We start from the raw sequence: 27,209 nt of genomic DNA, 5'->3' as shown, positions 1-27,209 counted from the left end.
TTTAGTCTCTTTATGTTGTTATAATTTATTGGACAGATATTTATTGAACTCACCAGGTGCCAGGCATTATGCTGTCTGTATATCGAAGATCGAAGATGTAGTGAACTTAATGGGAACCAAGTGAGGGTACTTCTAATTTGGCTGGGGTTTGAGCTGAAAATGAGAATGTGGGAAGGGAGACTGGGGAAAGGGAGGTGTTTTCCAGTTGAATAGCTACTCAGAGGAGTGTAAGTAATTCATTCTGCATATGAATTACTTGTCATTTAGGTCTTATCTTAATTCAGATCTTATTTTGTAGGGAATGGGGGCCATCAAAATTTTGGAGTTTAAAATGTCACGATCTGATTTGTGCTTTAGAAAGGTCACTCCACCAGTAGTATAAACCATGGTGGTTGAGAGGGAACAGGACACTGAATCAGCAAGATGAGTAAGAAGGCTGCGTGCTAGTCTAGGCAGGTTCTGATAATAGCCTGCAGGTAGCATTTGCAGAGGAGGTGAGAAGGAGCAATGCATTGCAGATCTAGGTAGGCAGGAGAATCAGTGTTTTCAGTATAGGGTGGATGGTGTAATTGGCAGATGGCAGAATTCTAGGATAGCTGCTGGGTGTGCTAGTACATGGTAGTGCCCTATACCAGGGTAGAGGATAAAAGAAAAAACAGATTTTGGTGACAAGAAGATGATGAGTTCGACTTTAGATATAATAAAGCACCTGTGGACAAATCAAGGGACAGGTCCCGGAGAGAGGTCTGGGACACAGGTGACATATCCGAGAGATGGATATGGGATTCAGTGGCATTAGGTTGGTAGATAAAGCTGTGGGTATGAATGAAGTAGCTGAGGGGTACCTGGGCAACCTGGGACTTCAGACTAGTTTTGCAGCTAGTTACCTGAGATAACTATTGTAGAGGAAGGAAGACCTTAAACAAAGGGGCTAGGAAGAGATAAAAGGTTGTGGAACTTATTTAAGTCAATATGACATCCATTTATTGTTTCTTGTTGGTCTATGCGATCTGGACAGCAATGACATAAAAATTCCCTTTTACTATTCAAGTTTACTTCTTCTATTCTACAGAGAAACTTGTTGTGATAAAACCAGGGTTAATGAGGGTTAAGGAAACATGGAGTGTATGTTACTTTTCTTTATGAAGTTTAAATTCTGTCTTCTTCCATTAACCTGTAAATATCTTTTGATATTTTGTCTGACTTTAATATCCTAATATATAAAAAGCAAGGGGCCATCACGACCAAAACAGCCAGAGGGACAACTGAACAGCAGGCTGCGTGGGGCGACCAGGTCATCAGGGGGTTAGTGAGGAATGACCAATTGACTGAACAGCTGGCTGCATGGGGCAACCAGGATGGCAGGGGGGGGCAGTTGGTGGCAACCAGGCCGGCAGGGGGGGCAGTAAGGAGCGACCAGGCCGGTGGTGGGAGCAGTTAGGGGCAGCCAGGCCGGCAATGGGGGGCAGTTGGGGGTAACTAGGCTGGCAGAGGGGGCAGTTTAGGGGTGATCAGGCAGGCAGACAGGTGAGCTGTTAGGAGCCAGTGGTCCTGGATTGTGAGAGGGATGTCTGACTGCTGGTTTAGGCCCAATCCCTGGGAGTCAGACATCCCCCGAGGGGTCCTGGTTTGGTGAGGGTGCAGGCTGGGCTGAGGGGACCCCTCCTCCCCCCATGCATGAATTTCATGCACCGGGCCTCTAGTGTTTGATGTAAAATGCCTCAAGCACTAATTATAACTAACTAAGAAAACAAAAACAACATTTTGTCACTTCATGAATTGTGGTTTTATTTGATCTGCTGTTGACTAGAATATTCAGGTGAATATTTTGTCTTGATTCTGGCTATGAGTAAAGGAAACTGCATTAGATCTTCACAAATTTTATGTTTCATTCCAGGGAACCATAGCTGCCAAATATATTTTCATTGCTAACAACTAGACAAAATACTATCAACAATAAAATGGATATATATAAGTTTAAAAAGCAAAAGCTTTTGCTTAAGAAGTCAGTCTTAACATAATAAGCTTTAGAGAGGCAGTTCACAGTTTTGCTGCTTGTTCTCCAGCTATGCATTTAGCAAGAAAGATGTTTATAAGTGTGGCATACATTTAATCGCATACAATAGTTTTTTTAAAAATTATTATTAGCATGATACTCTTTTTCAATGATTTACTGTTTAGGGCTTTTTCTTTTGTTGTTATACAAAATTACTTATAGACCCTTTCAATCACTTGCCTAATTTTAATTGACCAAACAGTGGATTCACATTTTTATTGAAAGAAAGGTAAATACAGGTATAGAACTCCAGTGGACTCCAGTGTTTTGCCTGTTCTGAGTCCATTTTCTTCCCTTTCTTCCCTGTTGGCAGAGTGCCCCCCCCCACTCCTTCCCTTTGAGGTGCTGGGCTTCAGGGCATGTGGGCTGTCGCCTTAGCCAGGAGGGGAGTGGGTCCATCCTTCTTGCCAGTGATTAGGAAGTGGCATGTGACCCCATTCCGATCTGTGAGGAGAAGTCTGCTTGGGCCTCAGAGAACAGTGTTCTGGCTGATGCATAGAAAGCATAGAGAAGAGAATGTCATTTCTTAGTTGGAAATCGTTGAGTATACAGGTGTGCCTGGATTTAGCAACCACCACGGGGGACACCAGGTGAGCACATGTGCTGAGCATGGGAAACTAAAATGGTGACTCTCGATGATCTTGATAAACTACTGAATTAACCAACCCTAGAGCCACTCTACCCTCAGGTTACAGAGATGGCATTATTTTTTAATGTCAGAAATGCTTTTCAGATGTGAAATTAGACATGTATTAACAGAAAATAGACTCAGTGCTTTGGTTTTATGGGTATTTAAATAACAGTCTGACAGTTACCTGATGTTGTTAGAAGTATCCACAACAGAATGAATACTGACATAGTGTATCAGAAGAATGTCAGCCTGGGTCATGGCAGATCATGACAGAATCTAAGACCTGCCAAAGTCAATCTTGATTTAACTGCATTTCATTTAGTGAATTTTCTTTTTATTATCTTGGGGATTTACTTTCACTTCCTTATCCTTTAAGTATTATTAGAGGGGAAAAAAGCTTTAATAATAATGCACTGAATTATTAAGGCACTTCTTATTTGAAGTCTTCAAATCCTTTCCATAGCAGGAAATGTGACTTGTTCTTCTCCAAGGTCAAGTAGTGGACCACTTTCAGAGCTAAATATATATAGAGGATATTATTCCACATAAAGAATAATTAGGACCCGTGAAAACCCCTAATAAATTAGGGACTACAGACCCAAATTCTAAATTGTTTATATTGTGAAACTAAAAATATCTGATCATTGGGTCCCATTGGCTTTTCTGAAGTATATTTTTTCTTTCTGTGAAGGATGTTGCTTTCTCTAAAAGACTCAGCTCTTAAGGGATTAAAGGCACTTGAATAAGAAAGCAGCCATGTCAGGTAATACAAACACTGGCCTGCCAGCAGATCAGTGTATTCTTTGCAGTGTGTGTGTTTTTAAAAAATAGGTTTTAACATCCAAATGTTTAACTTGTCCTTCAGTAAGTAACTCATGTCAGTTGCTGTGATTTTATTGTGAATGCTTAAAAGAAGGACAGATAGTAAAAAGCAGCGCTGAGCAGTACATAGAAGATGACTGTTACTGGCCTTTGTTCTCGTTTTCTGCATTGCCTTCATAAAACTGTCCCGTGGGATTTACCACAGTGCGAATGCTGAGCGAATGCACTTGCATCTCCAGGGGCGTGCCTCCATGTACCTGCCTCCTCCCTCCTTGGGCCCTGTCTTTCTCACCTCCTCTGGCTGGACACTTCCACTCGAGAATTAACTTCACCCCAGGAGCTGATTTAATTATCACATAGGCACATATAAGTGTTTACTAGATTGTTTTTTGAGTCAAATTGGATGATAAAATGGCATAACATAAATTTGAGCTGTCCAAACACACAATGTAACTTGTCAGCCCTTCTTCTTCCAGCCTTCTATCTCCAGAGCTCTACTGCTTTCGTTTCTCCAAGCAGGGGCATAAATTCTTCGCCCTAATTTATCTCTCACCAATTCTGGGAATGTCTTCAACCCCAACATTGGTTAAGATGGATTCACACATAGGAAAGAACTGACTGAATCATAAGCATGGAGGAGGCATTTGAAAATTGGAACCAAGCAGGAATGCATCAGATTTAGGAGTGGCCACTGTGGGTGGGTAAAGGACTTCTTTTGGAGCGTGGGTTATCTGCTTGTTTCATCCCCCTTTCTAATATATATATGTTTTATTTCTAAACTGAAAAATACAGGCACATACTAGTAATTCTACAGTTATTTTTAGTTGAAAATTTATTTATTTATTTAAACGATGCTAATTATTTGCACAATTAAAAGCCAGGTGTTATTTTTTAAAATCTTTATTGTTGAAAGTGTTACATAAGTCCTCCTTTCCCCCCCATTAACCTCTTCCAGCCTGTTCCCTTCCCCCGCCCCAGGCCTTCACCACCCCATTATCTGTGTCCATGGGTTATGCATATATGCATATAAGTGCGTTGGTTGATCTCTTCCCACCCACCCTCCCTTGCCTTCCCTCTGAGATTCAACAATCTGTTCTTGCTTCTGTGTCTCTGGGTCTAGTTTATTGGTTCATAAGATTCCACATATGAGTGAGATCATGTGATACTTATCTTTCTCTGACTGGCTTATTTCACTTAGCATAATACCCTCCAGATCCATCCATGCTGTTGCAAATGGTAAGAGTTCTTTCTTTTTTATCGCCACATAGTATTCCATTGTATAAATGTACCACAGTTTTTTATCCATTCATCTGCTGATGGGAACTTAGGTTGTTTCCAAATCTTAGCTATTGTAAATTGTGCTGCTATGAACATGGGGGTGCATATATTCTAAAAGCCAGTTTTAAAAATTCTGTCTTGAATTTCTCAATTGTTTTCTAATCATTTATTATGGTTAATTCACTTTTAATAGTTATGAAAAAACTCTTTAACATTAAATAGCCCCCTCCCCTTAGATTGCACAATATCCTGAGGTAGATACTGGTACTTAATGACACATTTTATATATTTTGTTCTTAATTGCACATTTTCAGAAGTAGTGCTAACCAGGGCTAATTAATAAAGTTGGTAGGGTTTATCACAGAATGGTATCTCCTGAGCACTGCATTTGGGTGAGAGCCTTTCTTGCTTGAAGGTGGGTCACTTATGTAGTAGAAGCAGTAACTCCGCATGGCAGGCAGCAGGGCAGGAAATGAGAAGAGGAGGAGACGAGATTGCCAGCGGGGGCTGAAAACACGGAGGTGCACGGGGACACAGTATTCAGACCATCTGTCCCAGTCTCTCCCCCTCCTCCCAAGCACTTCCTCCTTTGCAACAACACACTAAAACCTTATAATGAATTTACCTGATTTACAGATGAAGATATCAAAACTGGCAAAGAGGTCACAGTTTCCTAACTGACAGATTTGGGACTTAAACCTCTGGCTTTCTAATTCTAACGATTGTATACTGCACCAATGCTGGTGACTGGGGGATGCCAGGCGTTACTCATTTTCTTCAATGAAGAGTATTTACTGCAAATATTTTTCTTCCTTTGACACAAAAAGTAATGTTTAGGATTTTTAAAAATGACATTTTTTATTCTTTTAGACTGTGCACTCTTTTTGTTCAGGTGAGTATGAAAGTAGACATACTGCATTCAGAACTTGGAAGTTTTCATTATCATCCATGTCCCCTCCTTCCAGCTCCTTCCTGGTAAATAGGTGTGTGTGCCTCGCTGGGAAGTAGAGGAGAAAAGGAAGAATTTGGATGGCACTTCTCACACTCAGAGCAGTCTTTCACTCCTACAGCCATAGAGTAAGGCTGTTCTCTATACTGATAACAGATTTTGAACAATTGCATGAGATAATGATCTCATGTCCTGAAGCTCAAAATATGTCATGCCTTGAAGTTAGTTGTTTTGCTGCCCCTGAATTTGCGTAACCAACTTGTCATTTAAATTAGAAACATGCTCTTATTCCTGATCTTTTTCTCAAGGTCTCCATTTGAGGAATTTTCTGGGCTATTGACATAGTTGATGCTATCATTTCAGAGTTCATAATATTGATTAATGCTGTAATAGGGGAACAAAGCAGCGATTCAGAAAGCAGGCATTTAACTTTAAAAGGTATGCTGCAAAGTGCAGATAACAATCCACACTCCCCTTCCTCCCACTTTCCCTGTCATTTCTACTGTTTGTGCTGTTTGTGCTAAGTAGTTACTGGTACTTCATACAAGTTGTGTTGTGAGTGTTCTGCAATGTCACGTTCCCTATTCATAAAACAAACCAACTCAAATCTCCTGGGGGGAAAAAGAAAGCTCTTCCTCTTTAAGCGGCAGGCAGAAAATGTTTTTCCTTCGACTTTCCCTGTGTGGTTACTGTAGTTGTCTGTGGCAGCAGGACTCATGGTGGTCTGTTCTTCCTTACCTTTCTTACAGACCCCTCCAGAGGTCCGCACGGCACACGTGGCGCTTGCCCGAGGCCGGAGCTCACAGCTCTGTGAGGCTCAGTCAAGCACAAGGCCACTTCTTCCCCCGCGTGCCAGTCCTGGAGCAGCGGAGCCGCACGCTGGGCTGGAGGCCGGGGAGGTGGAGCCTTTTTGCTCACTGCAGCGAGTTCCCCTCTCCCTCCCGGCTGTGCATTGGCTCTGCACGCCTGCTCCGTGCGCTGCTCCTCCGAGTGGAATAGGCAGGGTGTGCTCACAGACCCGGTGTAAACTGCATTTTCCATTTGGGGTGCCCGGGGGGAAGAGCACCAGGAAGGAGAGACGGCACCAGTGCCATGGGCCAGCTCTGCTGCTTTCCTTTCTCCAGGGATGAGGAAAAAATCAGTAAGTGTGGTTTGTACCGGGCAGAATCCTTAGTGCTTGACTATTTTGTGTGGCTGTCTTCTAGGGGGAGTTTTGGTTATTTCTTGTGAGAAAGATAGAATAATCAGCTGTGATCGTTCATGTGCTTTTCTTAAAAGGATTGGAGGGTGTGTAGTTAATAATTAACTGTAAAAGTACACTGACTCAATAGCTAGGCTAGGTGAGATGTAAAATACTGAAAACTCATTTTTGATATTCATGTGTTGGTAATCGTACAGCTCATTTTTATCACACTGTCTGGAGTCAGAGTTTAGTTTTGAGATTCTTTACATCACTGTCTACCATCTGATGTATTGTACAAGCCAGGCTTCATTGTGCTATCTGAAATTGGGATTTTTTTTTCAGAGCGATGATCAATGATAACACACAGAGAAGTAAACTGGCTCTAAAGTGACATCTATTATCCACTTGCGGACGTTTTCATGTACCCCCTGCTTTTTCACGTGTAACTGTGAGACCCCTCCAAACAAGCGATGCCCTTTGCTTACAGCAAAAACCTCAATGAGTATTTTTAAACGAATGTCAGGCAGATTTCCACATTTGCTGATGGCCCAGAAAACAGAACTTAAAGTGGTAACATTTGCACTGAAATTTTTCTCCTCCCTGGCTTATGTTACTCCCTTCCATGTTAGCTTTGTTAAATACAGTACTGGCATTTTAATTGGTGTGCCGAATAGAATTTGCCTTACACTAGTGGCCCCAAAACATCGAATTTTTACTTCTTTTTCCATAAAATGTTTACAGCCGTACTTATTAAATCTGCAGCCACATCTCTGTCACGTCAGTGCTTTATTTGAATACATTTAAATACGTCTGCAGAACCTCGAGACATCTGGTTCAGGTGCCCCGAGTCCACATCTGGCTTAGATTTCCTGCTGCCTGTTCCTCAGGAAGCAAACCAGGGGTAGGTTTAACAAAACTTAATCCATGTGCTATCCCGAGTCACTTGGGAAATAACCAGTAAACCAGTTTCTGCCGGAAATCTCCTGGGAGTGCTCAGAATATATTTTGTAGACTTCGGAGCGTCTGATTATTAGCAAGAGCTAATAGCTGTGCTCTGAGTCTTGCTTGTGAAAATGACACTGTTCAGTACGTGATGACCCTGATCTTAAAACCCGAGATGACTTTACGAGAAGGTGGCTCATTTTCCTAACAGTGAGCAGCCTGAAACTTGTCAGAGATTCGTCAGAATGATTTACTTACGGTTCCTGAGGGTTCGGGCTGACTGAGTCCTTCCTTAGGGAATATGTCTACCTGAAAGCCTGGGGATGGGCAGATGTAGGACAGTGAGTTCTCTCCGACCCTTCTCCACTTCCTGTTCACGGCTCCAGCTTTCCACTGGGAACTTCTGCTTTCCTCCTATTGTTCCTCTTCTCCGCTGTCAGCAGCCTTCCTGGCTCTAACTGAAATCAGGTTCCACCTCAGTGAGGCGTGTGCTCTTTTTTCTGTCTTCTTTGGGATCTCAGGAGAGCAGTCTTGAGTTTTACACACAGTGCTTCTTACTACTGGTCGGCAGGAAGTGGTGTCTACTGCTCTTCGGGTTTGCTTTCTCAAGTTCCAAAATTTTAAAAAGAAAATGAAGACAGGACACTGTCCGAAGTGAAGTTCTAGTCCAGAAGTGCAAATTATGGTTAGAAATCAATGCATTTTGACCCCCTTTCCTGTCACTCACCCCATGGGCCCCCGATCCTCCCCGTTCTCTCCCCGTCACCTGTCACTGATTTTTGTCATTGCTTCACCATTTTCCTCCTCCTAACCTGCTCCACACCCCATCCACACACCACGTCAGCTGTTTTCTGATGCCGTGTTTCATTTCTCTGCTATGGGATGGTCTCAAGAGAGGCTTCCCTGCCAGGCACTGCCATGTTGTTGGTCATGCAGGTCTCAAAGTACTTCCAAAGGGGACTTGAAAAAAGTGGCAGAGGATTCATTAGCCAGCATGTCTCAAGAAACATGTAAATTAGCATAACGGTAGATATCCAGTTCATCAGTTGTGTTGATGACATGTACAAGAATCCGTAGACATTTGGGAGGGCCCAGCATGTTTCTGATCTTGCTACTGGATATACAGTAACCTCTTGGGCCTTATTCATCTTTGTGTCCCCACCCAGTAGCCTCATTAGCCTGCACTGAGCCACATGCTCAGTCAGGACCTGCTAGGGACAGAGCACAAAATGCCAAGGGCTACACCCTTCTAATTCTGCTGGAAAGGGTCATGGGCCTTCAAATGATAGAGAATTAAATGAGTTTGTGGTGAAAGATTAAATTTGTGGATGTCATTCTCAAAACACAGGCGAGTCCTCCACAGTCCTGCAGAGCTACAAAAGGGATGTGTCCGGCTGGCCAAGTGGTAAGGATCAAGTGACCCCACTCCCTCCCCGCTGCTGTTTTATTCTGCTGTGGCTCCTGGTGGTGGTAGTAGATAGAAATCATTTGATTCATTGGTGCTACTATTTTAATCTATTGATAATACACAAAATGATTTTTAATCAACTAGTTGTATAGGGGCCTAATTTCATGTGGAAAGTTAACGGTATGCATAGCCAGAAATCTTGATAATGGGGTGAGTAGTCAAATGCAGCAGAAGTCATCATGGCTTACTTTTCAGTTCATGCAACACAAAACATCTAGACCCATTTTGTTTAAATCCAGTTGAACATTTTTCTCAAACTATGCTTTTTGGCCACAATATGTTGACTACCCTGACAATAAATATATGTTTCTTGGAAGATTAAGCTCTTTATTGCTATACAGGAACATACTTAACATCAAATATTACTGTACATATTGTAAGACTCACAAATGTTGTAGATCATCTGCAGTGTAAGTTTTTGCTGAGTTCTTTTATAGCACTTGTTTCTTTAAATTACCTAATTTCCCACAGTGTACTTCCTGAAGGAACTGACCCTGAGCAGGAATGTTGTTGCACAGGCTTATCAATCTTATTAAGTACACCTCCAAAGAGAACTTAATCACTAAAGAGACATCTCTATAATGAATTAGCAAACATTTTGCTTGCTCTTTTCCTGTTGCAAATGTTCTCATTTTGAAGTATCTTGCTTTTATGTCGGATGAAATAGGTGAATGTCTGAACGTGAACCTTACTGCCTCGTGAGGCAGTCAGTTTCCAGCCACTGGATGTATCCAAGCATAGGGCGAGAAGCCACTCCTAGGGTTGTCAGGAAGAAGGTAACAACCAGTGAATGGATACACTGACAGCTTAGTTACTCCGTAGCCTGCTATTCTGTGATGCTGAAAATAAAATGGGAACAGTATGTATTTTAATGACACATTTTTAATTTGATAAAGTATGTGTTTTAACAATACATACATATTTTACTTTTACATATGAAATATGCTCAAATATAGTCTTTTTATGTGGCATGTTACCAGGGCCACTTATAGCATCCATTTCATAAATGAATCGAATCTCAAGACAGTTTGTTTTTGATGATTTGAAACTTGATGGTATAACACAAACATATAAACTGAGATAAGCAGTGTTAATTTTGTGTCTGGTGAATACTTTAATTTTTGAACCTTAATTACCATGTTCAGTTATACTCAAGGAACTCTGTGTTTAGGTTTTCCAGTTCTCCAGAAGGCTTCCTATAAGTCCATAGCCTTATACTTTGCTCTTCTGATTTGCACTTACACTGACTTTGCAGCCTGGCTGGGTAGCTCAGTTGGTTAGAGCATCCTTCCAATGTGCTAAGGTTGCAGGTTCGATCTCTGGTCAGGTCATATACAAGAAGCAACCAATGAATGCATAAATAAGTGGAACAACAAATTGATGTTTTTCTCTTCCTCTCTCTCTCTCTCTCTCTCTGTCTCTCTCTCTCTCTCTCTCCCCCCTTCCTCTCTCTCTAAAATCAATAAACAAAAAATTAAAAACAATACACTGATTTTTGAGGTTATCTTTCATATGTGTGCTCTGTCTCATGACATGGATTCCAAGTCCCACATATGCAATACCCATGTTGTCTACATCTCTTTCAGATCCTAACATAGTGTCTTACCCAGAGGAGGCATGTTCTATATGTTTGTTAATGAAAATAACGATACCCATTTCCTGTCATGGTATGAGAGAACTTTCAGTATAAATCAGCCTATCAGAGGCCAGAATTTTTGGAATGACTCTGGTGACTGTGGTTACCTATAAAGAACTTCGGCAGGGACCGGTTTGGCTCAGTGGATAGAGCGTCGGCCTGCGGACTCAAGGGTCCCAGGTTTGATTCCGGTCAAGGGCATGTACCTTGGTTGCGGGCACATCCCCAGTAGGGGGTGTGCAAGAGGCAGCTGATCGATGTTTCTCTCTCATCAGTGTTTCTAACTCTCTATCCCTCTCTCTTCCTCTCTGTAAAAAAAAAAATCAATAAAATATATTTAAAAAAAAAAGAACTTCGGTCACTGAATGTACCAGAGAAACATTTTAACAGGTTCTCACTTAGACACTACCACGCAGGCCCCAGGAAAATGTGTGATAGGGAACCTCCCATCAGGGACATCATTCATTTCTTCCTTGTCTGTAGAAATGTGTTTGTACACAGGGGATGCAGCATGACTCCAGCTCTGCTGCTGCCTGTCGAAACCATATGGCGCATCCCTCGGCATGCACTTTTTACTAGGGGAAGACAGACTGGGAGTTCCGAGACCTGGATGACAAACCAGTCTGCTCTCATATCCTATCTGACACTGGGCAAGTGGCTAACACCTCTCAGCTCAGTTCCTCATATTTAAGAAGTGGTGTTCAAACTACCATGATCGTAAAAGTTTATTCATTTCCCCCCATTTTCCCCTTAGAGTTAAGAGTCTAGCACATAAATATAGACATGATGCAAGTTTTTCTTTCTATTGCTCTTTTTAAAAATAGTTTATTAATTTCAGAGAAGAATGGAAGAGAGAGAGAGAAACATCAATGATGAGAGAGAATCACTGATCGGCTGTCTCCTGCATGCCCCACACTGGGGATTGAGCCCATAACCCAGGCATGTGCACTGACTGGGAATGGAACTGTGACCTCCTGGTTCATAGGTTGACACTTAACCACTGACCCACAGTGGCCGGGCTTCTTTCTATTGCTCTTCCTTCTCTTCTTCCTCTAGGATGGCCTGAAGACCTCCTCCTCTTATTTTAAAATTTCTGAATGCTTACTGTGTGCCAGGTACAATGCCAGGATAGTTGGGGAAAATGTTGCTCCCAATGTCCCATTTAAGAGGGGAAGTGGCTGGAAGCTAGTAGTTTGGGGCAGTTGTCAGTTACAGTCCTCCAGGGGTGCAGGGGGCCCTGAGCTGGCAGGAGGCTGGAACCAGGCCGCTCACTCTGTGCTGCCCCTTTCTGAAGGCTCAGAGTCTCGGCACTGTTTAACTTGAGGCTGCATGTGCATCCGATTTCTGTGGGTATCATTGTGGCAGCAGCAGTAATGTTGTACGATGAAACATTTAACCATGGTCACTGAAGATTAGGCTTTTCCTTTATTAAATAATGTACACCCAAGAGGTTTATAATTCTAAAATTAAGTATAGGAACATTAGAGCAAATGCTCATGGTTACTATTCTATCTTACCTCTCTGATTCCTTTTATTTCTTCATGGGCTTCATGGTAACTGTATTTCCTTTTGTTGTTCTCAGAGCTTCTTAGAGTTGGCCTGGATTCTGTGATCAAATGCCGAGTAATTTTCATCGGGAGCATGAAGGTCGTAGACTTTTCCCCAGCCCCTAGTGTAGTCACTGGCTGTTGTAAACTCTACCCTGACACCCTGCCAAGCAAAGTGATGTGACCTGTCCTGTGTCTTATCTCTGGGGACCAAGTAAAAAAAAAAGGAGTGGGAAATCATGTGTTATAAAGGTTTGGGTTAATATTTAAAAATTCATACGTTACCCCTTTCTCAGGCATTTGGCTTTTAACAAGACTGAATTAGCCCATGTACTCTTAGGAAGTATTTGTAGTAAAATAACAAAAATAAATTAATCAATGATAATGACTTAGCCCAAAATAATCTCTGAGGGCGGGATTTCAGGGAAAGAGTAAAACTCTTTCAGGGCATCTGATAAATCACTTCCTGTAGGTAATTGCTTTCTGCTTAATGAAGTTGGTCCTGCCTTATATGTAGGTTTTTGAGCTTTTGTCCATAAACTTGTGATACTTTCAGTAAAGAAACTAAAAAGAGTCCCACATTTTCAGTGCTAAAAGCAAGGGGTTCTGGGGTTTTCTTTGGTTCTAATATTTACTTTGTAACTTCTTGAAGCTTCTGTGCCTTCATCTTAAATATCTATTTATTGTGAAAATGAAATAAGCTAATGACTAGGAAATGGCCGACACTGTGGTAGTCATATGATAGGTCCAGTAAATAAAATTTCTCTGTAACAAATGAGAGTGTATTGTATAGCTATAGTCACCTGGAAAGTCAGCTAAACTATAGTTTGCTTTCCATCATGCACGGGAGTGGAAAAAGGGGACTTAGAATTTCAGACCTTGAATTGTTGAGTACACTTCAACATTTATTTGTATAACATCCTTTCCTTTGGGGCGGACTCCCTCCCCTTCTCCTTGGATTTCTGTCCATCATGATGCCTTGCTTCCCTGCTCTAGAAGAGACATGTGGCCCAAGCAGAGTCAGCCAGAGTCTTCCATAAGATTTGATAGAGGGTCTGTCTTTCTTTTGGGCTGCGAGTGGAATGGATGTAAGCATAAGATTGCTAGTTGGTAGGGAGCAAGTCTGAAGCCAGCACAGAAGAAAGAGGCTGGGGCGGGGTGAGAGACAGTCCTGAGGATATTTTTGAGCCTCTGATTTCAGCTATGACTAAGATCTTCTCCATTACCTGAAGCACTTTTTGTGCTTAAACTTGCTTGAGTTAATTTTTTTTGGTCACCTGCAACCAAAAGACGTCAGATACCGTTTCGGAGGACACTCAGTGTACCTAAGAGTAGATCCATCTGGAACAAATATTTCCAAACCTAGTGAAGAAGTGAAAACTCTCTGATTTCTTATGAACCTTCATGTGCCATTTTGGTGGCAATGAAATTTAGCCCTAAGCGAGAGCTGTTATTGTCGATCACGTCCCATGGTGAAAAATCTGAGCCAGGTGCTATGGAAGATACAATGATGATACATGGTCCCTGTTGTTGGAAGATTCCTTTTCAACTTACATGACTTTTTAAAATGAGATTAATTGGACCCCATGTTTATTTTGCCCCAACGGAAAAGCCATGATAAAGGATCTTGATGCTCTTAGTCTAAGAAGCGAAGCCACACCTCGTCCATTCCAGGCAAGTGACTTAGCTGAGTCAGCCAAGTCCAGTGAGAGGGAGTTATTACCACCAAGAGTGGAACTTACCTCAAGCTCCCAGCACAGGTAGCAGTTACAGTTGATGTGGGCAAACACAGTTTCTACCATACACATCTTAGCAAATAAAGTTTCCTATATCAAACATTTATAATGTCAAAGTGCAAGTTAACAGACCTTGGAACTATTAAAACCAACCTTTCCATTGTATAGTACAGTTCTTGACCCTTAGCAAATAGTCATAGACAGGAATGGAGCTATGAGATGAAAATATAAAGAATAAATATAGCTTTTTCTTTTAAATCCCCACTCAAGGATATGTTTCCATTGATTTTCAGAGAGGAAGGGAAGGAGAGAGAGAGAGAGAGAGAGAGAGAAACATGGATCAGTTGCCTTCCATACATGTCCCGACTGGGAATCAAACCCTGCAACCTGGATATGTGCCCTGACCAGGAATTAAATCCACGACCCTTCGATGCACAGGATGATGCTCCAACCAGCTAGCCACACTGGCCAGGACAAGAATAAGTATTTACTCAAAGTTTACTGAAGGCTAAGTCAAAAATATTTGAGAAAATACAATTTTCTATTTCTACAAAATGCTCCCAAAACTTATAAATATAGTCAAGGACATTTGGAAGAAGGAATCTGATAGAAAAGGGTGGTTCATTTTTTTTTTTTTTTACATGTCTCAGTAGCCCCTCCCCCCTCACCTCTCCTCCAAGTTTGTGGTTAGATAGTTGGTGTTGGTATTTGCCATGTAAATCACATCCAATTAATTTTTTCTAAGTATGTAGTTTCTTTTTTTTTTAATATATATTTTTTATTGATTTCAGAGAGGAAGGAAGAGGGAGAGAGAGAGAGACAGAAACATCGATGATGAGAGAGAATCATTGATCAGCTGCCTCCCGCATGCCCCCTACTGGGGAACGAGCCCGAAACCTGGGCATTTACCCTTGACTGGAATGGAACCCAGGACCCTTCAGTCCACAGGCCGATGCTCTATCCACTGAGGCAAACCAGCTAGGGCTCAAATTTCAATTTCATGTCTTGTATCTGACTGTTAGAGCAAAAATAAAATTCACACTTTCTAAGCATGTAAAATATTCAGCTAAAGTTAGCTGTGAAGCTCAGCTTTTTCAGAGTTTGGGTTGATGTATTGATAGCTAATAAACTGGCAAGCAGATCTGTTAATTTACGACTTTCTATCTAAATCTATAGCAGTCAGTCATATGTAGAATTCTGACAAGAGTGAGTGTCTTGAGGAGGGAGGTCAGGAGGGCGAGGAGCCTGAAAACCACATGATAGGAGGAAGGCTGGAGTACTCTGGCTGCTTAGCTGGGAGAGGAGACAGATGGGTTACTTGTCTTAAAATATTTGGAGGATTCTTTAATGTGGAAGGGGAAGAAGAGCGACTTGGTATGGCTCCAATGTGCAGAATTAGGACAGTGGTGTTCATTTTAACACATTTTCTTTTGGTGATTTTAGAAGCCAAGTGGTAAAGATAAGTTAAAACCAGTAGTATTCTAATTATGTTTGCAATAACTCTTGTTTTAAATAACGAAAATCCTGAAATGGAGTCCTGAAACCCAGAGAAGTTATTATAGTCAAATTTTGTATTAAAAATTCTCAATGCATTGCCTAAAAGAAGATATTTTAAGACAGAGTTTTCAAGTTGTTTTAAGTTACCAAACTCTTTCTTTAAGAAAATAAAATTTTAGATGACCAAAATTTTTATAAAAAGAATATATACTTTTTTTTCACTTTCAAGATCGTAGTTTATTTATCTCTTCCGATAAAAAGATAGTAACATATTAAGGAATCCATCTAGTAATTTTGCATTTATATATATATATATATATATATATATATATATATATATATATATTTTGTTATTTATTTCATAGTAGCTGTTAAATGACTCTTTTAAATTACTAACTTCAAGACCAGCAAACTTGCCCTGATCGATTTCACAAACTTAAAACGAACAAATTATTTTAAAACTAATTCATAGTTTTATGAAAATTCTTTAAAAAGTATGTGTTCTTTTCAAGTTTGTTAAGCTTATGTTCTACAATTTTATGATTTTTTTAGTAAATATTTCTATATTTTCAGTTCTATTGAGATATTATTGACATAATGTGGGTGAATACAGGAAATCGGTATTTTTCAATGCCTCACATTTTAGTTTGGTGCATCTAGAAACCTAAAACCATCTGTAACTCACTGTTTCAGCTGCAGTCTGTTCATATGTCTGCTGAAAAGCCTTTTGCAAGATTAATTAGCGGTAGCTTTTCTCTACCTATGAAGGAACATTATAAAATTCTTGTTTGCAGTTATGCCAACATTGTTTCAAGGAACATATTTTCAAGTGAATAGGTTGCCCCTATCTTATTTGCTTACACTGACTTATAGCAGGGAAATCATAAACAAATAGCCTTGTAACCTTATACATTGAAAAGAGTCACAGTATCCCTTTCATTTAAATCAAAACAGCCATAGCTAATTTTATTGAATACTTACCGTAAGCAGAGCACTGTGCTAAGTGCCCTGGAAAATTCAGAAAGTTGGATTAGATGGTTTGAATGGCACCTTGTTCTTTACTGTGAACCAAGAAAATATATGGAGGATAAACAGGAGCCTCGTGGCAGTTGCTGCTAGAGCCTGCCTGCCCTCTATGTCCAAAGGGTGTATTAATTCCCATTTGAAATTCTTTTCTTTCGACAACACAGAAGAACTTGTTTTCACCAGTAACATTAGATAATTGAGAAATAAAAGTATTTGCTAAATTATTTTCTTTAGTTATTTCCCCCTGAAGTTAAAGCAATACCTTTATGAGTTCACCATGCTCCAGTTTTTTAAAAGTGTGCCCAGTTTCTTTATTCACTTTTATTAGATGCCTGGAAGAATGGCCATGGATGACTTTACATTTTTAGTTTTCTCTTGATTTCATTTTAATGATTAGTTATCGTCAAGTTTTCTTTGGCGTTACACATTCTTTGTTTGAGCCATTAGCATGGCTTTTACAATACCCTGTAGATCGGTCCACAGATTGCTCAGTATTCACATGGAAAATTCCCTGACCAAATAGTTCTGTGCACCTGGATTTTCATGGTCAGACTTTAAAAAATTAGGTTTCGGAAGCCATCAAAGAAAATGAACTGTGGCAGTTTAACCCACTTTATGTGTTGGCTAGTTGAATAAATAGAGTGAAATGTATGTGGTATAAAATACACTCTACATGCTTATCCAAAAAGGTTTGGTTTAGGATTAGGCAGCTGAGTTAAAGAGAGCTACATTTTGAATAATTTTTGAAAATACAGTTTCTTCCATCCCGTGATATTTAAAGTATTTATGATGCTCGTGATTACACTGTAGTTATGCTTGTATTTTAGTGTCTCTCACTAAGCTTAATGACTGGTTATTTGTATCGAACCTAAAATGCAGCAAAATCACTGGTTAGTGGCATGTCTGATGTTTTCCTAAAAAATAATATCAAGGTTCTGAGACTCAAGCTTACATTTTAAAATATTCGCTGTGTTCTGAAAATATAATTTTCTTTAACATTATATGAAATGGGTTGAAATAAGTTGTTCCTTGAAGACAAGCCTTAATCACTTGTGTATCTCTCAGAATCTAGAAGTGCACTTTGATCATAGTAGGTGCGCTAAATAAATAAATAAATGATGTGCAGACTCCTCAGTATGTTCCTCAGTGGAACCTTCATAGTCTCTCCCCTGCGTACAGTTCCAGCCTCATCATTTTCCTTCCCTCTCACCACATCAGTCACTTTAGACTACACTGAATTCTGCAGTTACCCAGACAAGCCGCTACTAAATTGCAGGTTTCCTGAAGACTGGGTCCATGTGGGGTTCATTTCTGTATTCATTGCAAGAATACCACAAATAGAGGGTACTCAGTGAATGTGTGTAGAAGGAGAGATGGGCGGAAGATGGAAGAAAAGAATTGTACTACATCAATCAATATCCATTTAGCATAAAAATTTCAACCTGAGAATGAAATCTTCTGAATTTTTCTATTTTCCAATTAGCCAATCATTAAATTATGCGGTGTTTCTCACATGTATACCTCATTTCCCCAGGGTGAGGGTGCAGCAGAGAGCTGTAGAGTATCCGCTTGGGGGTGGGTGTCCTGGATGAACTAATTTCCCTGATTTTGAGTGAGATTCCCATCACTTTACTATGTGATCTTAGACAATTTATGTAACCTCTTGTGTTTCATTGTTCTGACTTGTAATATGGGAAGAATAACACTTATTTTGCCTCATAAGCTTTCTTTGAGGATCAAATGAAAGAATGTTTCTGAAAGCCCTTTGCAAAGTGTGAAGTGTTATCTAAATGAATGGAAGGACGTAGTTCTGTTACTGCTGTTAGTGGCCTAGAACCATGGGGATTTCCTGAGCCTGAGGAACCTTCTGATCCGGGTGTGTGTGTCCTTATGCTTATGAAAGAGGCAGAGTGATATCTACAATTATGATTTATTTAACCAGATTAGATTGCTGACAGCATTTATGCTGCTGTTCTGTCTTGGTGAACATTGCCTTCAGAACAGGAAAGTGACCTTTATTTCTGCTTGAATCAGCTCCTACCATGGAATATCAGCCTAGAAAGAAAAGTATATGTTATCATGAGTAAGAGTGTTGGCCAAACAACTAATACTAATTCCAGCTAGTAATGCTTTTTTTTTTAAGTTTTATGTAAAATTATCTCAATAGATTATAATAAATTGCATGAACAAATAATTTTAAAATTCAAAGCAATGCTCATTTTTCAGCCTTGCTTTTCTGCCAGAGAACACAGTTGTTCAAAAACTTATGCTTTTGACATCTTTGTCATCAGAATACTTTTCCAATGATCGCTATACTTCTGTTGACACTCCTTTGTACCAGACTTGTGTTTGGAATGTTTGCTTCTTTTATCACTGTTCAAATTGCATCTCTGAATCTATTTTGCACAAAATGACATATAGTGGTCCTGAGCAAATAGTCAGGGAAATAGATTTCAACAACAGAGTGACACTTAATAAAGTGAGTAAATGAATGATTGGCATTTAGTAGGTATTGAGCACATTCTTCTTAATAATAACACGTATAAAGTCTAATAAAATAACTACCAAAGCCTACCGTGTTCCAGACACAATGTGAGGCACTTTTTATAACTTATCTCTAACGCTTACAACAGTAGTGCAGAGTATATTATCATCTTTTGTGGCCCATTGAAGGAATATTTAGTTTTGGAGAGATTGTGAACAAGGTTGTGCAGATAGAAAATAGCCCTAGCCGGTTTGGCTCAGTGGATAGAGCGTCAGCCTGTGGACCAAAGGGTCCTGAGTTCGATTCCAGTCAAGGGAACGTATCTGATTGCAGGCTCCTCCCCAGCTTGGACCCTGGTCGGGGCTCGTGCAGGAGGCAACCAATTGATGTATTTCTCTCACATTGATATTTCTCTCTGTCTTTCCTTCTCTCTTCCACTCTCTAAAAAATCAATGGAAAATTGTCCTCAGGTGAGGATTAAAAAAAAAAGAAAGAAAATAGCAGAATTGGATTTTAAGCTCATATGTGTATCATACATTTCTTTCCTTACACACATATTAGTTCTGACATAGCACCATCGGTAATTCTATTACATAACCAAGGCTTCCAATAAGGAATGATAGTATTATGGTATAAATTGTATAGGGAACAATGCGGATCATTATTTGGATGAAGAGAAATGATATTACAGACGGAAAAAAAGTCCTAAAGATAATTGATAAGCCTACACCAACACTTCGTAATGATTCAAAGTCCTTAGTTTACATTATTATTCACTCTTGGTATTGTAGCTTCTGTGGGTTTGAACAAATGTACTGTAATGCCATGTATCCATCATTATGGGACCATACAGAATCTTTTCACTGCTCTAAAAATTCTCTGTGCTCTGCTTATTCATTCCTCTACCACCTCCCCTCAAATTGTGCCAACCACTTATTTTTTTACTGTCTCTATAGTTTTGCCTTTCTAGAATGTCATACAGTTGGAATCATATAGTATGTAGCCTTTTCAGATTGGTTTCTTTCACTTAGCATTCCATCTGCACTTGAGAAGAATGTGTATTCTGGTGCTGTTGGATGGAACGTTCATATATGTCTGTTAGGTCCATTTGGTCTAAAGTATTGTTCAAGTCCAGTGTTGGTTTTCTGTCTGGATGATCTAGCCATTGTTGAAAGTGGAGTATCAAAGTTCCCTGCTATTATTGGATTGCTTTCTATAACTTCCCTGAGATCTGTTAGTATTTGCTTAACATATTTAGGAGCTCAAATATCTTTGCCTCCAGTCATCTGCCTTCCTGAGTCCACAGCTCAATGGAAGGCGATGCGGTACTGAATGGACATGAGTGACAGCTCCCTTGTGCTTTACCGTAAAATGAAAGAAAGAATAATTAAACCTTGATCATCATGAGCAGGGAAGGAAAATGGCCATAAAAGATCAACATCTAGTAGTTCACCATCATAAGCCTAACTCTTCCTTGAAGAGTTTTCTCCTTTATTTTTTTAAATCTTCACCCAAGGATATTTTTCCATTGATTTTTAGAGAGTGGAAGAGAGAGAGAAAGACAGAGAGAAATATCAATGTGAGAGAAACACATCGATTGGTTGCCTCCTGCATGAGCCCCACCAGGACCCCCGGCCGGGGAGGAGCCTGCAACCGAAGCATGTGCCCTTGACCAAAATTGAACTCGGGACCCTTTGGTCCACAGGCTGACACTCTATCCACTGAGCCAAACTGGCTAGGGCAAGAGTTTTCTACTTTTTAAATTGCTATCCATTGATAGCAATGAGATTAAAAAGAATATTAGCCTTACAAACTTATTCTATTACCAGTTTCTAGCAGTAGTAACTGCCTTTGTCTTCCTGGGAGTGCTATTAACAACCAACCTGTAGGACAAACATTTTAAAATTAGTCATCTTAAGTAGTTAGCTGATAGGCAAATTTTGATTACTTGGCATTTAACAGTAGAGAAGGAGAAACAGAAATAGGTCTAGTTGGTGAATTCATGTCTGAGGCTCCAGGTGGGCACATGAACTTCAGTAATAACAATTGGCCTTGAATAAGAGAAAAACAAAAATTCCATGCAGAAATGAGAACATTCCAGCATTATAGGTAGAGTATTTTTTTTTATTGGGGCTTATGAACTACTTTATGATCTGAAGGCTTTCAGAATAGGTAATCTCCTGCTTCTGCAAATACCAAATGAAAAGCCAAGTCAGTATTCTTGGATTTATAGATTTAGTTTACCAGATTGAAGGACACTTGCTCTTTTTAACTAACTGCACTAGCCGGCCCCTGCATGCTGAGTTTCTATGGCAATATGATCTCAGTGACCTCTCTTCTCTATTGTGGAATGTAGGTGATAAGAATGGAGGTGAGCCTGATGATGCTGAACTGGTAAAGCTCAGTAAGAGGCTGGTGGAGAATGCAGTGCTCAAGGCTGTCCAGCAGTATCTGGAAGAAACACAGAACAAAAACAAGCCAGGGGATGGGAGCACTGTGAAAACTGAAGAGGCTGATAGGAATGGCACTGACAATGACAACAGGAAATGAGACCCAAATGCAGGCAGGCCCCACTGCTCTGTGAGAAGCATCCCTGCTCCCCTCTGCTGAGTCAGTGGACTGATTTGCAATGTGCTGTTTAAGTGTCTCTTGTCCAATCTGTGGAGGTTGCCTAATACTTTCATGATCAGTGTGTTTGCATTTCTGAAACACAACAGAAGAAATACGGAGTTCTGGGACTAGCAGAGGAAATTAATTTATGAACGAAGAATGGCCAAAGTTTCACTTGCCCTGGGCCAGGCCCAAGGGAGAGGGGACTTTGGGTTATGCCTCATGGACTCAAAGGCCGTGGAAGGCCTTGCCATAACTGGAATACTGCCATTTATATTGCTTAGCAGGGCATTTGACTACTTGATCTGCGGCCAAAATATACACGCAGCTAACAAGTGCTAAGTTTCAAATAATCACTGTTGAAATGATTATCCACACAGTCCATAATGTTTTATGTTTGTCCTATGTATGCTGTCGCTATGCAGTGAACTTGATTTACAGTCAATTTGTTTCAGGTAAATAATATATTTTTGGCAAAATGCAACCTTTTCTATAAGATGTGGGCCACATTTTAAAGGTTTCTTTTTAACCCTCTTTTGATAAGTCGGTGTGCCACATTTAATGTTGTCCATTGGCATTTGTATGTAAAATGTATTGTAAATTTTTTTTCTGTAGGCAAGAGACCTATTGGAATCCGAGACTTAATTAATGAAGCTTTGCAGCGAGAAAGGATGGTTCTGAAGTCCAAAGTGAAACAGATAAAAGAACTTTTATTCCAGCCTGAGACTCAGGCCAAAATTAGAAGGGAGCTCTTTGAAGGAAGATCCATTAACAACAGTAATCAAGAAAACGATGTTGAATTCAGTGCAACTTTGACATGAGCTCTACATTACTATCATGGTACCATAGTTTATGAAGCCCTTTCAGCAGACTAAATGGCTCTTTGGTAAATACCTAAGAAGTGTTCTGATAGTGTTTTTACTATGCACACCAACATTTGGTAAGGAATTAACAAATTCTTGCTAAAGAAAACCGATTCTGCCCTGTTATTTTTATTTTTAAAGCTACACTTGTGTTTGGGAATGTTTGTTTCTATAATATCAAGAGTTATTTTATTAAAAGGACTTTCTTAATTAGCTGTTGTAAAATGTTCTTGGGTTCTTCACAGATAAAATATGCAGACTGTGAAAAATCATTTATAGAGAAAAAGATAATATTTGAAGGTTCACTTGCTTCCTGTTGACATGAATTTTGTTGTAATAGTAAATCAAAAGAAGTACTGTCCACATGTGACTATATCTAGTGTTACTTTTAGTGGGAATTTGAATGTTTATTGAATGCCACTAGTACTTGAATGAACATTTATAAATGTAATTATTGCAATCACTGGTTAAGAACGTGTTATAATATCCATATGCATTATTTTTCAATGATCAAAATGTAGTATGCCTTTCATTTCTTAATGAATAAATGTTTGAGATTTTTATTTTCTACTTTTCTGAAGATAAGCCCAGGTCTTACGTATCCGTTAGAATTTGAATTTGTTTGCACTGATTTATTTTTAAAGAAAATTCTTGAAAAATTTCCCCTTGTACGATAACCATTGGTAACAGCTTTTTCTATGGTCATTGTAAAATTGCTGCTACTAAGAGAGCATGATGGAGGGGGAAATCATTGGAGATCAAATATGTAATCATTTCAAATATAAAATCCAGTTGACTCCTGGATTTTAGCTATTTTTTCACTGGGTAAATTATACTACATTTATTTATAAATGAGTTTTTGCATTTTCATGCTTCTTAATAAATGTATTGTTTTCCCTTGTTGCCTTTCCTCATTTTCTCTCACTCTTGGAACTTGTTGGATCGGGGTCGGTGTAATGAAGTCATAGACAGGAGCTCTGACAGTCTCAGTGCATCTTCACCTGGATGTTCTTATCCTTCATGCCAAGGCCACACAATTGTCAGAGCTCCTTCAACTTTAGACTGTTGATCACTTCAAATCAGTCAGCTTCACAGAGAATTAACAGCACAACATTAAGTGCAAAGAAAATCTAAATAGCATCTCATAAACTGCTAAGAACATGTCACTGAAGTGACGTTAGTAGCAAAGATGAAAGCAGGTCCATCCAGATGCAAGGACCTGGGCGCTGCTAATCATGACCCCTCTTTCAGCGGAAGAGGGCTTTACTGTTTGTAAGCAGAGATATTTGGGGAGTTGCCTTGACCTTCAAATGAGGAAACAAACTCAAGGAGATGGAGTGCCTTATCCAAGCCACCTGCTATGGAGGAACTTGACCTGAATACAACCCAGGACTCCATCTCGGAGTTCCAGAGCTATGTTCACTGTCCCATAATCTAAGTTAACAGCATTTCAGAGAGAGCACTTCTCAGCATATATCTATAAGTATATTTATCTGCAAGGAGCTGTTCCAACCTTTCAAACAATTTGAATGGCTAAGGCAGTATTTTTTTTCCAGTCTAGGGTTACATGTCTTACTGTTACCTTAGTTAAGAATCATAGCTTCCAGGTGTGCCAGGTGAGTTAGGCATATTACTACCTTCCTTCCCTTTAGTGACCATGTTAGCAAGTTACTGTACTGTTTTCCAGATAGGAAACTAAGAAACTTAGACTCTAAATAGTTAAGTGGCTATAAGGCTAAGTGGCTATTTATAAAGCTAATAAAAGGTAGGTCTAAATTTAAACTTGGATCTGTTCTACTTCAAAGTAATACTCTTTCCACAATGCACTTCCTTTCTCTACCAGGTACAATACATCTCACAACCTGCGGATGTGCAACAAAAGGAAAGTCACTTTCTTTTGACTAAGCCAGCTCCCTGGTAACCCTGCAGCTCTATGAACATATATGAGAGCAGTCAGTTGATAAGATAGAACTGAAAAAACAAAATCCTAGATAGCTAATTTTGGGATTAAAGATTCTAATCCTTATCAATCAAATCTTCATTTAAGCAGGCTTACAAAGATAATGGAAAGTACACAATAAAACAAGTTTTGTTCATGGTTCCATTTAAAAAAACTAATAAGACAGAAACTTCCCAAAATCTAAGTTTGGGATCTGAAATAGTCAAAATGGCCTTTCTTCATTAATCAGAGTCTTAGAATAATTGCTTGTGGAGTGACATAGTCAGAATATATTGCCCTGAATTGGCACTGGACACTAAAGCCTTGTTTTCTGATAGGGAGGCTTCATGGTTGAGGAAAGAGCATTGGTTTGGTCCAGGAGGCAGACTGACTTCTTGGCCCGGGTCTAGCTCTGACAAGTGATATTGAACAAACCAATTTACTTTCTTAAAAAATATATATTTTTGTTGATTTCAGAGAGGAAGGGAGAGGGAGAGAGAGATAGAAACATCAATGATGAGAGAGAATCACTAATCAGCTGCCTCCTGCATGCCCCCACTGGGGATGGAGCCCGCATCCTGGGAATCGAACCATGACCTCCTGGTTCATAGGTTGACGTTCAACCACTGATCCAGGCCGGCTGGGCCCAATTTACTTTTGTGAGCTTCAGTTCCCAATCTATTATTTGAAACAGTAGGGCCAGGTGATTTCCAAGGATCCTGGACTCTTGGTGACTATGCTAGGGTGCTACTTGTGCTGATGCCACCGTCTCAGCTAGCTACCCAGGTTGTGAGGCCTTCTTGTCTGGGCCACTCCAAGGCATCTATTGTCAGTGACAGGGTAGAAATTCTAGAAGACTTCACATAGTTTCACTTGTGTTGGTTGTCACCTTCATGTAGGGAAACCCCAGTGGCATGTGTTCACATTTATAACCAGATCCCAACATTTTTAGACACTAGAAAAATAGTAGATCTTAGATGAATATTTTAAGAGATATCAAAAAATATTTTCAACAGAACAAGATTCTGTCAGCTTTTAACTTGGTCCTACTTTATTGAGTTTTAGGTTATTATTGTATGAATCTATTTCTCAGTCTAAACAATGATAGCCTTTGAGATATACTAGATTTATATCTAGAGCATTCTTAAGGTTCAAACTATTCACTCCAAAACACAAATGTGCCAGTCATCCCAGCAGCAAGATGTTCCCATAAGGAGGTAATTAAAGCAGTTTGACTTCATATTCTAAATGTCACTTCAGACATATGACCAATAAGATATGTTTGCTTCTCTGCACTCTATCCCAGATGCATAAACCAGCTATGGCATTATATAACAAATTAAGAATTTATTTCATTTTATAACTAAAGACAACAACTTATAGTATCTACAAACAAATTGATGAATGGATAATCTATCAGCATCCATGGTTTTCATCCCTTTCAGATCTCATCTCTAATAATTTTATCTTGAACAAATTGTAGATGCATTCCTGAATTCCAATTTTTTTTTGCAGGTAGAATTCATATAAAAAATAAATCGTGTACTTAAAAATAGTTTCTAAGTCCCTATGTGAATTTGATAGCAGTGCACATTGCTAACAAGAGAAACCCTTGAATTATTTCACTCATAGTAAAAATGAATATTAGAGCAGTTCACTCTTAAGTCAGTGATTTAAAATTCTGACACTGTCTACAGCACTTCTTTCCTGGATCACTGTCTCAGGGATAATAAGGTACTCTGAGAGCTGAAAGAAGGTGCTAATATCATTTCTAGTGAAATATGCTCAAAACTACTTTGTAGGGTTAAGCCTCGGTCTGACCTGTTGGCAAAGCCACAAACAAGTCCTAGCTTAGAGGGCACAGCCCTCTTAGCATAATTAAGCTTGACCTTAATGAGTTCCCTAGATCCTTCCTGGGTAGCTAATGGGCTGTGGGAGGTGCAGCAAGTGCTGCCAAAACAAGTGAAACTCACAAGAACATTGTAACTATGTTGACCACTACCTTGTTTTTCTCCAACTATAAAGTAAAGCCTCAGCTTGCTGGCTGGATCTCTCTCTGTGGCCTCAGCCAGGCACGGGAGATCCACCGAGCCCCAGCTATATTCTCTTTGTCTGTCTTTTCTTTAATCCTTCACCACCACCCCCCCTCAGGCTCACAGAACCCTTGACTGTGCTGGCCCGGCACACTACTTGTATCATTAAATGCAACGTAGGATCATTTTAAGATGTAAACTGCAACATTTATCCCCCTGCATATCCCATCAATAGGCACTTGTTGAAAGGCCATGGGATTTTGTTATAGCATCAAAGATAGGAATAACACTGAAAAATCGATTCATTGTCTTCAGTACACTAATGTTCCTCTCCCTTTAGTGGTTCAAATTCTGTTTGAAAAGCCACTATCCTATGACACTGTCCCTGTATACTTCTGTTACATTGTTTGACCCATCTGCTTGTAGTCCTGTCAGCTTAAGCAGCTATATGGTATATGAAGCTCTTGTTCTTAGTGGGCGACGGTAGAGCAAATTGGTACTACACTTC

At 39.8% G+C, this 27,209-nt stretch overlaps 1 protein-coding gene across 6 annotated transcripts in view; it reads left to right on the top strand.

Moving 5' to 3' along the window:
* AKAP7 (A-kinase anchoring protein 7) overlaps positions 1–23,622 on the top strand; it is an 86,578-nt gene extending 62,956 nt beyond the window's left edge. For 4 of the 6 annotated variants that reach the window (XM_054722288.1, XM_054722286.1, XM_054722284.1 and 1 more), the window contains one exon: positions 22,482–23,622. In XM_054722288.1, coding sequence (XP_054578263.1) covers positions 22,482–22,687 — 206 coding nt within the window. In that variant the 3' untranslated portion in view covers positions 22,688–23,622. Of the gene's footprint in view, positions 1–9,209; positions 9,267–21,612; positions 22,216–22,481 lie in introns of those variants that run through there. The other 2 variants (XM_054722289.1, XM_054722287.1) reach the window with 2 other exon arrangements.
* The last annotated feature ends 3,587 nt before the right edge of the window (positions 23,623–27,209 follow it).

This window comes from Eptesicus fuscus, chromosome 10, assembly GCF_027574615.1.
Source record: "Eptesicus fuscus isolate TK198812 chromosome 10, DD_ASM_mEF_20220401, whole genome shotgun sequence".
Taxonomy (NCBI): Eukaryota; Metazoa; Chordata; class Mammalia; order Chiroptera; family Vespertilionidae; genus Eptesicus; species Eptesicus fuscus.
The sequence above is the reverse complement of the archived record's forward strand: the minus strand, read 5'-3'. Positions and strand labels throughout refer to the sequence as shown.